General features: G+C 41.2%; 1 protein-coding gene across 1 annotated transcript in view; it reads right to left on the bottom strand.

The window, feature by feature from the left end:
- Positions 1 to 778: 778 nt before the first annotated feature.
- Positions 779 to 13,356, bottom strand: part of myo3a (myosin IIIA) — a 52,165-nt gene continuing 39,587 nt past the window's right edge. The window contains exons 28-36 of the mRNA XM_084566048.1: positions 12,702 to 12,864; positions 12,517 to 12,603; positions 12,302 to 12,425; positions 10,920 to 12,222; positions 10,677 to 10,821; positions 6,996 to 7,087; positions 5,928 to 5,968; positions 3,015 to 3,296; positions 779 to 1,053 (exon numbers count right to left, since the gene is read on the bottom strand). Coding sequence (XP_084422174.1) covers positions 939 to 1,053; positions 3,015 to 3,296; positions 5,928 to 5,968; positions 6,996 to 7,087; positions 10,677 to 10,821; positions 10,920 to 12,222; positions 12,302 to 12,425; positions 12,517 to 12,603; positions 12,702 to 12,864 — 2,352 coding nt within the window. The 3' untranslated portion in view covers positions 779 to 938. The remainder of the gene's footprint in view (positions 1,054 to 3,014; positions 3,297 to 5,927; positions 5,969 to 6,995; positions 7,088 to 10,676; positions 10,822 to 10,919; positions 12,223 to 12,301; positions 12,426 to 12,516; positions 12,604 to 12,701; positions 12,865 to 13,356) is intronic.

Raw genomic sequence — 13,356 nt, 5'->3', positions numbered from 1 at the left:
CTGAACCCTTCGGCAAATATGGGTTTACAGTGAGTCCATAGATGGCTTATAACAACCTTTGCCTTTAAAGGTATATTTTTTTATTTGTTCTTTCTTATATCCTGCAACTGTTTTAATGCTAATCATCTGCAGTTGTTGTATTCATTCATTCATTCAGTCTGAGTTTTTTTTTTTTTTGTCCTATATGTTGTCTTTGTGTCAGTGTGTGCAGTCAGCATGTAGCTAGGGATTCACTAACAGTCCCCGTGGGGGGGTTCTCCTTCAAAATGTCACATAAAGGTTAGGGGTTGAATCTGAGAGGGGGCGTTCAAAGACTACAGGAATTCACATGGTTGGATGTTAAGCTGCTTCTGCTCCCTCATTCCAGCAGACATCTTGGACATTTTTTTTTTGTTATGTGTTTGCAGTTTCAGTTATTGTGGAAAGCAGCAGTGATTTGGTCCAAAACTACAAATGCAAGGTAATAAAACCCTGAGTGAACATGGATATGGCAGTAAAATGAGATAAACGCAACATGACAAGAAATTTGATATATTTTAGGTTTAATTGATCAAACCCGACGTTACAGCAGAGCGAAGAATGTACATTTCTTACAACATTACAACAGTGGAGCTGATAGTTAAACAGATATGTTTGTCAAAAGGAACTGAGAAAAGAATTCGACACGTAACAATGACTAGATTGCACATCTCATAAATAAATCTAAATTTACAGAAAGTTCATTTAAAGTTATATATTCTCATTATTTACATTCACTCTATCCCGTGTTCAACATATGTAGCCCGGAAATCAATGTGTCCAGTGAAGTCAGCAGTTGTTATAGTCTAACTAAAGGTGTTTTGAAGCTGTAATGTTTATGTTAAAGTGTGCTGTCATTTATAACGTGATAAAACATTCAGATTTTGACAGATTATGCACCGCGAGGTTCCTCCCCGTGTTCAGTACTGTTTGATGAGCCTTCGTCTCTGCGAGGTCTTCCTCAGCAGGTGTCTGAAGTCGTAGGGATTGTCCTCGGCGCGACTCTCCGTGGAGGACATCCTGGGGCCCAAACGCCTGTGAACGCAACACAGCAGAGAAAAAACGTGAATTTCAACCCAAAGACTGAAGACTGAAGAAAAAAAAGACAGAAGGGGGTAAAAAAAGGAGATGAAAAGATTTACATTCAGGAGGAGGTTTTCATAGCGTTTATCGTCTTTAGCCATTTATCATGTGCTGTCTGAGGTAAAGGCCAGGCAGAGGAGGTGATAGATGAAATTCATACACGGACTCGTCCTTTAAACAACTGGAATGCAGTCTTGCATATTTGGGAAAATGGAAAACGAAGGACTACACATAAACACAGAGAGAAGATGAGCTGCTAAGCATCTTAAATGGTTGCCTACAGATGATTGTGATGAAGCAGTGTACATCAGTGTACATCACTACTGGGCAGGGTTATTACCAGACAAGCAATCCAGTCACTCTTAAACTACAAAATGAGATTTTCTGTCCACTAAAATGGATTATTATTGGAGGTTTATGAAATCAGTGTATTTCCACATATCATTAGCCTCATAGCATAACTGCCAAAAGTGCATATAGACATTTTTTGGCCACTGTTACAATATCAATAAATAATATGAATGTGCTTGGTAAAAATTGTGTTTTTTCTTGTTTTCCGAAAACGTTAAAATAGGACTTAGGCAATTATGCTATGAGACTAATGATAAAAAAAATCCTCTCAGTTAAAATGTCATTATCCAGGTTAAAATAACAGTCTGTCCATTGTTAGGAGCAGAAACAGATATTCAGTGTCTTAGCATAAAATGTATGTGTCAGCGTGATTTAAAGGTGGTTTAGTCTTCTGCGTCAAATTGTCGCAGAAGCTACGGCGACAGCACAGACGCTAGCGCCGTAGCTGACGTGCACCTCTCCAGAAATGTAACTATGTGCAGCGAACTGTGATTGGACCACTTGGTGTTTCTGCTTTGGTATTTCCGGCTGCTTCTCCATCGCCGCCATTTTTGAATTGATTGTTTTGGATCAATACAGATGGAACACATCGAGAAAAGGTTAACGGAGGAGGCTCGGAGATACGAACATGTGTACGACTTGTCCTCAGTGAAATTTGGCCCAAATTTCGGCCATTTCAGTTTCAGTCGTCACTGTGGAAAATGAAGCAGTAAGTAGAAACAAAAATTAACCCAGCTGGCAAAAAAGACACAGCGCCGACTAGTGTTTGGGAGGCGTTGTTACAGGGCGAGTCAGATTGACGAGGTATAAGTCTATGTCCAGTTTATATGGACACTAGTTCATGTTGACCTGACCGACGATGCTAAATAAAACACTTCACTGACAGCACTGAGTTTACTCAAGACGATGACCACGATGGAGCCTTGTTTTCAAGGTAGCTCCGCACAATGATTCTGTTCATATTCTTTGAAGTACCGGTTGTTTTGCTACTTCTTTTTTTTCTGTCGCTCCTCATCACCTCACGTGGGATATAGAAGAAGAAGGAGGAGAATCAATTTGTTTCCTTTCTCTTCATTGACCACAGCGACGGCCCACGTTTGCAGTGTTTGTCTCCACATTGATTCTGGCCTCATTCATCGTTTTCAGCACTTGTTTGAACAACGGGCTATTCTTGGTGTTCACGCCACGTGAGGCAAACACGTGTAGATGATCAGATCAAGAGTTTATATGGTTATTAGGCGCTAACATTTTTTTATTTAAGAGACTATCAAAGGTTTACACCAGCCCTCTGGATCTGTTTGAAAGTCCTTCTGATCAGGAGAATCTGTTCTGGTTAAGGTGGTGACATGAGGCATTTTAGTCCAATTAGACTATTAGTAGTGTCCATATAAACGTAGCCAGCGGCGACTCTCTGCTTCTTTGAATGAGTCAGTTGTACTCAGGTTCACAAAAAGAGTCCGTTGGTAAACCACCATCAGGTTTATCAGATTGTTCTTGTGCATCTTAAAAGACATGTATTTGTCTCCACGCTAACACAGCTGTCATGGACATAGATGACGTACCTGTTGTCTTTACCAGGTCTGGAAAGCTCTGGTTCAGTGACAGCCCTCTCTCTGGTCTGTCGGCTGCCTCCAGCCGTCCTCTGGTCCGCAGGCTGCCTCTTGTCCATCGAACGTCTCCTGTCCATGGACCGTCTCCTGTCCACGGACCGTCTCCTCTCTACAGAGCGCCTCCTCTCAGGCATGCTGCTGGGTGAAGGGTCCTCTGTGGATATGGATGGTTCTGACCGGCTGGTGGGCAGGGCCCGGTAGTACTGGTCATCTATGTCCAGCAGCTTCCCTGGACTGGAGAGGAAACAGAGGAGGTTTCTGTGTAGTAGCTGATGTATGACGGCTCCAAGAAAACTTGTAAACTCTTTCTAAAATATAAACTCTTCATGTAGCATTTCTCTCAAAATAGCTGTGGTGTCGTCAGCTGATTTAACTTCATCAAAATGTGTCTGCTGGTAACGACCTATCATCGAGAAAATAGGTAGAAGGATCCAGCTCCAGGGTGAAATTATGAATCTGCCCTCTGATTTCCACTTGAGAAGTTTGGACAATTTCCACATGGAGATCAATAAGCCTCTCAGATTATTAACTACTGCCCAGGATACTGATCTCACTCTAAAATTGCGACCTGACCTTATAACTGAGGTTTGGAAGGCCGGGTCGGACACAGTCATCCCGCTGATGAATCATGATTAATGTGCTGCTCTCGAGCTAAAATGCAAATTTCCCCATGACTGTAATTACCTCCCTGTTTGTCCGCACCATCGGCTGAATTATGTGACGGATGCAGCAGTGGCATTGAAAACCTCAATGACTTTGGCTCGCACAAGATTTAGCCATTAATCAGATTATCAGCTTTTGCTCATAGTGCTGGATCAATACTCTAAATAACTGACTGACGAATATACAGTAGATACAGAGTGAAGATCAAATGGGACAAAACTGGCACTGGTGACCTTTCAGAGGTCTCTTCTCAATCACTGTGGACAATGCTGACATTTTTAGGAACGAGATCATCAGTTTGTCCATCACTCCAGACTGAAATCTCTTTACTATTTGATTTATAGTTTCCACATGATGACTACTTCTGACTCATTAATTTCCCCATAAAGACCAAGTTAACTTTAGTGAAAACTATTTATGATAATGTCACCTCAAAGGTCACAGTTGTGTTTTGTGTTAATTAGCAAATGTTGGCAGGCTAACTGTTTAGAAAAATGAATGAACCTCCTCCGTTTCCTGAAAATTTTGAAGCTCAGTGTGGCGTCTCTGGCAGTCGTCCTCTTGGCTGCGCCCGACTCTACCTAACTCCTACTTAATTCAAAAATGGGCAAAGTGGTAGAACATGAGTGGAGCTGAGACGGGCGGTGACACTTGGGCAGACAGCTAGCAAACCTGTAATAGCACCCGCTAAGCAGCTTAATTATACATAACTTTATATCCAAAATTCATTTTTACAATTTTCATGAGTGTGGGGATTAGCTATAGCTACAGACTATTTACGGACTATACGGACTAGTTTTGAACCAGGCTGTATACATATGCTGAGGGTTGACTCACTTTTTGGATCCAGCCTCAAGTGGACATTCAGGGAACTGCAGTTTTCCAGACTTCAGCGCTGGCTTAATTTTTGAGCGTTGAAGGCTGACTATTGGCTAAACCAAGACAGTGTCTATAGTAAAAACAACTGCTAAACAGTACGTTAGCATGCTCATGTTAGCATTTAGCTTAAAGTAGCCCTCCACTGTGCTTAGTACAGCGACGAGTGAGGCTGTAGTAAATTATTTAAAAAGTAAACTCCGATTTTCAATGTTGATAAATAGTATGCTGTATCACATTAGTACGGTGAAAGGACACAGCTGTAGTTTAGTTTTAGTTTCTTAGTTTTCCAATCTCTTCAAGTCGATTTAGCGCTAGGGAACCACTTCATCTCATTCAGCTCATGCTAACCGCTCAGTTCTTGTGTTTCAAACTGCTGTAGTTGTGATTGGAAACAAGACATTGCTTCCTGCGCAATTCCCAACTAAACTACCTAACCCCCAGGTGCTTTGATCTGCAATTATAAAGGGTTTCATTAGGTTACAATAACCGTGACTCACACTACATTGTAATTTTCAGAGACGGAACACAAAGCAGCTGATGGTGGCACTAAAACGTAGATATCTGCGTTACACAATCACCGATTCACTCCCATTTCTCCTTCAGTGTTCCTTCCCTCCCATTGACTATCGTCACCGCTGCACACTCTCCACTTTTCACTCCCTACCACCCACATTTTCCCATCTCCCATCCTCCTCCGCTGTCAGCTTCAGCCAGAGATGCTATCGTTCCTGCTGACCTTCTCATCCTTAATGATGCATGTAAACTGCTCCTGTCCATCGCCGGCTTTATTTATCTGCTAACAAATTATTACCCTTGATGTTTGGTGCTGTGTTGCATTACGTGTGCGTGCATCAGGCCGGGTCTGTGTGTGTCTGTGTGTGTCTCTGCAGACTGCTGTGATAAAGCACCCTGGTCCCTGCTTGTTCAGCCAGCCCTATCGGTCTATCTTCACCCCCTCGCTCTGGGCGGTATGCTCACCTTGTGGCCTGTACGACACATACATATGCATGAACATATACATCCACACACATCTGATCTACAGAAAAATGTTACCTATATTCTTTTTAAATCCTAACACAATCATCCACGGCACTGAACATTAAATTTCACTGAGTATGTTGAGCAATATAACTGAGGTAAAAAGATGAGGGCAATTACTTTAACTGAGGATGTGTGTGATGCTGCAGATCATTAAGTTTGGACCCAGACACTGTCCTTATGTCATTGCAGAGCTGCAGTCGTTAGTCTGGACCAGGAGCAAGCGGCAGGCCAGACTAATAAAACTGTAGTGTTAGGCTGATAAAATAAAAACTTGACACTTACTCCTCTTTCCTGGGCCTGCGTTTATCATCCTGGACAGATCTCTGAGTGGAAAGAGACAAAGAAATGATTAGTATGAGTCCAACAACCAGAACTAACGCTCAGGTAAGGCACAAAATCGTGTTTCCAACCACATATCTAATTAGTTTTCATCACAGATTGCATATATGTATAAATTATGGCCTAACAGTGTATTTTCTGTTGCTCAGACATTCATGATCCCCAGAGGATAAATCCCAATGGTCCTGACTTTTCTTTTGGCATGTCGAATGAAATATCCAAATACCTGCTGGATGGCACTAAACACTGTACATTCATTCCAGATGATATTTCACAGTGACAGCAGTACTTCATGACCACCAGGACTTTGGCATTTGGGCATTTGAGCAAAATAGCTCATGGGCAGTTGGAAGAATTGTCACCAAATTTGGTTTGGACGTCCATAAGAATAAATTTCATCAAACGCAAAGTCAAAATTTTGGGTAATTAATGCTCATTAAATCATCTTTAAATTAAAAAATGTTTACATGCATACAGTGGATTTAATATGGCAAACAACTTTTCAGCATCCTAGACGTCAGTGTGTTTGTTAGCACATCACTGTGAGCATGTAGCATTGTGGTGTTAGCAACTAGTTCTGCTTAAATGTATTTATTTTAATACAATTTCACAATTAAGAATATACATATATATTCAGTAATTAACAGAACAAAGCAAATGCAGGTCTAACTTTTCGCATGTATAAAAGTTGTGCCACTGTGTTTCACATATGCTATGTCTGGTCCTCATTACCCATTGATCAAATTATTGATAAGATACATGGTATGTACAGTGTATAGGTCAGAGCTGCAAAATGAGCTTCTCTGAGCTTTTAATATTGCAGTGTAATTATGAAAGAGTACACAAAATATGAAAAGTATTAGTCAAATACAGGAGCATATGTAAGTGCTACTAAAGGAAAAGAAAACTGCAGATCAATAAAGCGCTGTAGCAGCAGTTATGGAGGCTGCTGGCGTCAATGTTTGTTGTAGAAAGTATCTGAAATCGTTCAGAGTCTCTTCTGTGACTCACATGAATCAGGTTGTAATAGGTGGAGTCCTCCGGTGTGTTCAGGGTCTTCGGCGGCTGCGTCCTGCGGGGGGTTCTCGACAATCTCTTCTCAGCTGTAAAGCAACAAAGACAGTCAAGAACATCAAGCAGGCTTTTTCTAAATTGTTCTGAGTAGTGTTTGTGCTCCGGGGCAAAGGTGGCAGACAATAACGCATTAGTGTGCAGTTGTTTTTTTTTTTTTTTTACATTTATTTAAGCGATTTAAGTCACGTTTCTGGCATGCCTGCCTTCCATTTTGCAGCCTCTTATTGTCTCCATTTCCCAGAATGCCTTTCAGCAACCTTTAAGAGCTGAGAGTGCTGCTGGTAAATATGGGTTTTCTGGAAACTTGTAAAGGTTTATGTTTGTTATCCATTTGTGATGGATTTTAAACATCTGCAGGTAACTATAATCGATTTCTAATGGCATTGTTCTTTGGAAACTAAGCTGAGGTTTAATTTATTCACTGGTACAAGAAAACACAATAACAAAATGGTTGTCAAGTTACATTTAGTTTTGTTTCTTTTTAAAAAAAAATATTTTAGGGCTTTTTCTGTCTTTCTTAGAGGTTCAATAGACAAATACGGAGGAGATATCATAATAAATCTGTGAACAAAATATATTGATCTGAAGCGATATGGTGATTTTTGTGGGTTAACAGATGGCCAAATCTATTTCAGAGATAACTGCTACATTAACAGTCTGGTCGGAGTTTTGTGTTTCATCTTAAATTATACCGTCTTGCTGAAGGACTTGCAACTGGTCGTGACGATCAGATGGCTTGAGAGCCTGTGGGGTCGTTACACACGGCCGACTGGATCACTGTAGTGACTGTCGAGTGCCAACCGACCCCCTGTTGACCTTTGACTTGATCGTGCTTATTGAGCTGCCCTCAATACATTCTACAGTTTAACCCTAAGGCATTTGGTTCGGTTTGAATTTTCCAACAGAGATTATGTGAAACAACCTCTGACACGAACAAAGTGTCCGATAACTTTGTGACGATCCACCGTTCGATTCCCAGCATGGTATTGAGTGAGAGGTGTGTTTGTGACAGGAAAAGCTCAGAAGCTTTTCACGCCTGACATTTCCCACAATGTAGTGGATTTATTGCAATATGTCATATTTTATCATGAGTGATGTCCTGTGACAATTTCCCTCATCTGAGTTATTGCAATTACAAATATATGACAGTGACCTTTGCTCGTTGCTCATTATTAATTACTCTTCGTGGTGGAGCAAAAACAATCCATCATGTGCAGAAGTTTTCAGGTAAGCAGGTAAAAGGCTGTGATATTATTGAACAACTCCAGCGAAAAGGTCACTCTGTATCGCTGAAACAAGTAAAGCCAATTTTACACACTGTCTTATTAATTCCTGCCATAATTGTTGGGAACGTCGGCTCGCAAAACATGATTAACATTCGATGACCTTTCCCATGAAGAACAATGTGACTGGCGTTGTTCTGCTTTCATCACGCACGTCACAAATGATTCGGTTTATTCTGTCGATGGATTTCATGAAGACAGATTAGCAGTGTTTATGGAGAGCGATGACTTGGTGGTAATGAAAAGTATAATCTAAGTTGCAGTAGCCCTAGGAAATAACACTGATAATTTATTCTGCTTCACCTCAGGCAATGTACTGTGCTGGAGCTTGGAAAGGGCAAATGTGTCCAGATTAAAGGAAGACTGCAGCATGTAATACCACTCTCATGTCCGCAAGGCAGATTTAGCAAGTTAGCTTAGCCTAACCTAGCATAAAGACGAGACTAGCTAGCAAACTCCATATAGTGTTGCAGGTATTTTATTACCTTTTTGACAAAACTAGGCTTTGTCTGCCTGTTTAGAGTGTTAGCTAAGCTACACACTTGCTAGCTGAATAGCATATTCACCATAACGACAGATATGAATACATTTCCCATCAGAAAGCAAATAATTTCCCCAAATTTCATTGTCAACTATTCTTTGACATAGTTTCAACACAAAATCTGATAATTCTGCAAAACACTGAATCCTGTCCAGTGAGTTACATGCCAGCGTTTCAGTAGACAGCTAACTTTTATCATGAAAGAGCCACAGCAAAAGTTTTGTGAATGAGCTTAGAGATATTGTTCATGTCTAATGTTTTTTGGCAGCAGATCATTTTGAAATATAACAAGAAGGAGCAGCCACAGTGAGCTGTTAGATGAAGAGCTGCACACCTTCAACTGTTCACTGACTCATGCCATGAGCAGCAGAAAATCAGATGATTTTTCAAATAATCATGTAAAAGGACAAATTATCGCCTGACTTTATTAATAAATTCCTCATTTATTTGTTTAGATCCCTCAGAATTTTTTGACCTGTAGTATTAAAATGTTACCACCAGTGACAGAGGCATCGGCAAAGGCTATTTTATGGATAGGCCTATTAAACACTTTAAAGTTAAAGCGACTTCTAACTTCTGAAAGTTGAAATAGCATATTCTTCCACAACATTACAAACATTTCATCCAAAGGCAATAACTTACTAGTTTGTTCAGTTAAATGCACTCAGTAGCTTTACTGCTTTACTTTGGCCAATATGCTCATGTCGCTAATCTCAGCTAAGTTTGCTGACTTTAAGGCTCTTCTATACTTTGATATCACATTTTGGCTACATCTGGACACCCAATAATAATGTACTATATAAAGCAACAAATTAATAAATCAAACATTACTTCATAAATCAAACCATACTTTTGAAGTCTTGCTTCAAAGTATAGTTTTATTTTGGCAGCTAATAAAACATGTCTAGGGAAAGATTGTGATTATTCACAAGGACCACTACAAATTAAGTTAAATTCTACGTTACATGCTGAGAATAAGACACAGTGCACATAATTTAAAAGAATAGCCTCCAAATAACAAATTAATGGCAGAATATGACGCCATTGTTTCATCACACACTTCTAATGTTATTTACTTGAGACACTCAAACCTACGAAGACGGTGACATTTCAAAAAGAAGACAGATCTCGCAAATACTGTAAACTTTCAATTTGCTGCCTGCCCTTGCTCACCACTTCGGAGGCAATTACAGCTATCACCTGCGCAAATCACATTTTTGATGACACATCGGGAAGAGAAGCGCTTCCTGTTTTGCCACTTGACTTTCTCAGGTGTCCTGATCTACTGAAGTCGCACGGCAAAATGGAGAAGACAAAGTCAGTCGATAATATCACCTTCTACTGCAAGAGGACGCTGAACCTTTTTCTCTTTTATCAAGAAAATTGTAGCAGGAAAAGGCCCACAAAGCTTTACAGTTTGAAGAGTCTATGAGCAACAACTCATGGACATCTACAATCAAATTTTGAAAATCTTGACTATCTGCCTTTTCTTTCCTTTATGTGTGGCAGGATGTGACTCAGTTGCACTCTGACATCTTTGGCTGAATGCGTCTGAGCTCAGATTTGCCCTGAATTCGATGTCTTTGCAAAAGAAGACGACTGAAAGATGAATAGACTGAGAATGAGTGTCTTCCCTCCTTAGACAGACTGTCGTTCTTAATCATCTGACGGTTCTGGGCTTCAAAAGCAGAACCAAAAATGCACATTAACCTCAGGTCAATCCATGCCTACATTATGAAATATATTTATTGCTTTATAATCTGTTTTTCACGGGCCCACTCTCACTTATCTTACTTGATTGGTGATGCTCTGGAGCGTAGCCATTGATTGCATTTCCTCTCACAAACATGCCATTGCTTTCAGGGCTTGAATGATGGGCCTGGATGATATCATTCAACTTCTGCTGCAGGGTGAGCAAGTCCTGAGAAGACTTTGTGAGCTGTTGAAGAGATTGGGGAAAATAAACACAAAATGGACAATTAAAAACTAAAATGACAAGACTGCAAGGTTGCAACAAAACCCGTTAAACGCTTTTACCTCTTTGGAGAAGTGTTGTAGTTGCTCGGCTTCGTCCTGCGCTGTTTGCTTGTTGGCCTTCAGGTTCTTCCTGTCCTTGTACCCTCTGAAGTTACTCTGGATCTTCACCGCTGCCTGTTCCTCCTCCAGTCTTTCTTTTTCAGCCTCTGCCTCGTCTTTACGTTCTATCATCACATCTGCAACCTCCAGGGCCTCCTCCTTCTCCTCTTTAGTTTCTTCCTCTGCATCATTGGGAGTCGCACATTCGTCCTCAGTATTCTTCTGTGCTTCTCTCTCTGCTTTTAGTTTCTTCCTATCTCGATGGCCTCTGAAATTACTCTGAAGGACAGTAGCTGCTTTTTCCTCGTCCAGTCCCTCCAGGTTCTCAGTAGGAACGTCCTCCTGACATTCAGGCACTGATTCGTCTGTCTTTAGATCCTCCCCTGGTTTTGGAGGCTCTGGTGTATCCTCTGGTTCTTTCTTCTGTTTCTTGGGAATCTTTCCCTCTTCCTCGAGTCGCTTGCGCTCCTTGTGGCCACGGAAGTTGCTCTGAAGCACAACAGCAGCCTTGGTCTCGTCTGGATCGTCTGACTTGACATCACTCGTAGAAGCCTCAGCTTCAGCTTCTGTTGATTCTTCTTTTTCTGTCTCTTCCTCGCAGACTTCCTGTTCAGTACTTTCTTTTTGTTTCTTAGCCGGGATCTTGCCTTCTTCCTGCAACCTCTTTCTCTCCTTGTGACCGCGGAAGTTACTCTGGAGAACAGTGGCTGCCTTGGTTTCCTCCTCTAAGTCGACAGCTTCATCCCCTCCAGCCTTTTCCTCCCCACTTTCTTCCTCTTTCTTCGTATCTTCTTTCGGCCCTTCTTTCCCATCAATGGCATCCCCGATCACGGCTTCATCTGCCACTTCAGTATGCTCATCATCTTCTGGCACCTGAGTGTGATCACTGTCATCGTTCTCCTCTGCTTCATAAGTACTTTCTTCATCTTCATCGTTCTCCTCTTGTTTACTGGCTGCCTTTTCTCTTGGAGCACCTTTATTGATTTCTTTGTCGTCTTGTTGCTGGTCCTCTTCCACCTCCTCATTCGGTATCTCTAGCTCTGCCCCAGCCATCGTCTTTTTTCTCTCCTTAAATTTCTTCCTCTCTTTGTAACCCCTGTAGTTGCTCTGAAGAACCACGGCAGCTTTGGCTTCCTCCTCCTCGCTCTTTGCTTTGTCTTCTGAAGCAGAGGCACTTTCTTCATTTGTGCTTTTCTCAGGTTCTGGCATCTGTTCCTCCTTTTCTTTAAGAGCCTTCTCTTCTCTCTCTTTCTCTCTGGCTTCCCTAGAATCAAAATGGGTCATTGTTGAAAAACAGTTTACATTTTCATGGCAGTATTGTGCACGTTTCTTATCGCTCATACTGTTTTCTTTTGAAGCTTTTTCTTTCCTTGTGCCCTCTGTAGCGAGCCTGAATCTTGGTTGCTGCTTTGTTCTTCTCGTCCACCAGCTCCTTGTATTTCTTTTTTGCAAGGTAGCCCCTGCAAACTAAAGATGCATAGGAATAGGAAATGTAAAGCAATGTAATACACACTAAACTAGGATTGTGTTAATCAATCTAATAGGAAACTCTTCTTACCAGCCTGAAACTGGATGATGAAGGCCTCCAACTTTGCTTTGCTCTTGTCCTCAGCCACTCTTTTCCGAGCTTTTTGACCTCTGTAAGCTGGAGAATAAAGTGTGTTATAAACTGGTATGGCTGCACCACAACTTGTTCATATCCTGGGACTCACACACAGCCAGAGTGCATAGTAATTTTCTAACCTGACTGCAGCACCAGAGCACTCTGTTCTCGCTCTTTTAATATCCGCCGGTAACGCTTGGCTCCCAGCCAGCCTCGAACGCACGCCTGGAGCAGGATGATTCGCTGCGTGGCCTGCTGCACCATCAGATTGAGATGTTCGACGTGGTAGTACTTGAGGAACACCTGAGAGCCAAGACGCATAAAAACTCAGTTAAAATGTGCTTTGATGGTGAGATTTTCAATCGTAGAGTTGCGGAAACAGCGTTGGATTCACAGAACATTTGCCGATACTGAAAAGGCAAACATTTCTTATTGCCCAAGAAAGTAGCTGTCTTTACTACATAGGCTTGGTTTGAAAATTCAAACACATTCACCTTTTACAAACTATCTTAAACACTGCACGGTAAACTGGTAGAATTTGAGCTGGGAAGTATGGGGAGTCAGTATAGTCTTGGTCTGAATGCATTCAAATACAATTATGTTGGGAAAATAATAAGACTATATAATCAATAATAATTATATTTTGAGATTACTGCTATTAGACTGAGGATACAACCACTCTCTCATTCTCTTTAATTAGTAAGACCGGACACGACTGTCTTGCCAAAGTCAAAAACATTTTCCAGTTTACAATCTCATAGGTTTAAAAGAGATATATTATTGTTAAAAAATAAT

This window comes from Chelon labrosus (assembly GCF_963514085.1).
Source record: "Chelon labrosus genome assembly, chromosome: 18".
Classification (NCBI taxonomy): Eukaryota; Metazoa; Chordata; class Actinopteri; order Mugiliformes; family Mugilidae; genus Chelon; species Chelon labrosus.
This window is presented reverse-complemented; position numbering and strand designations above follow the sequence as displayed.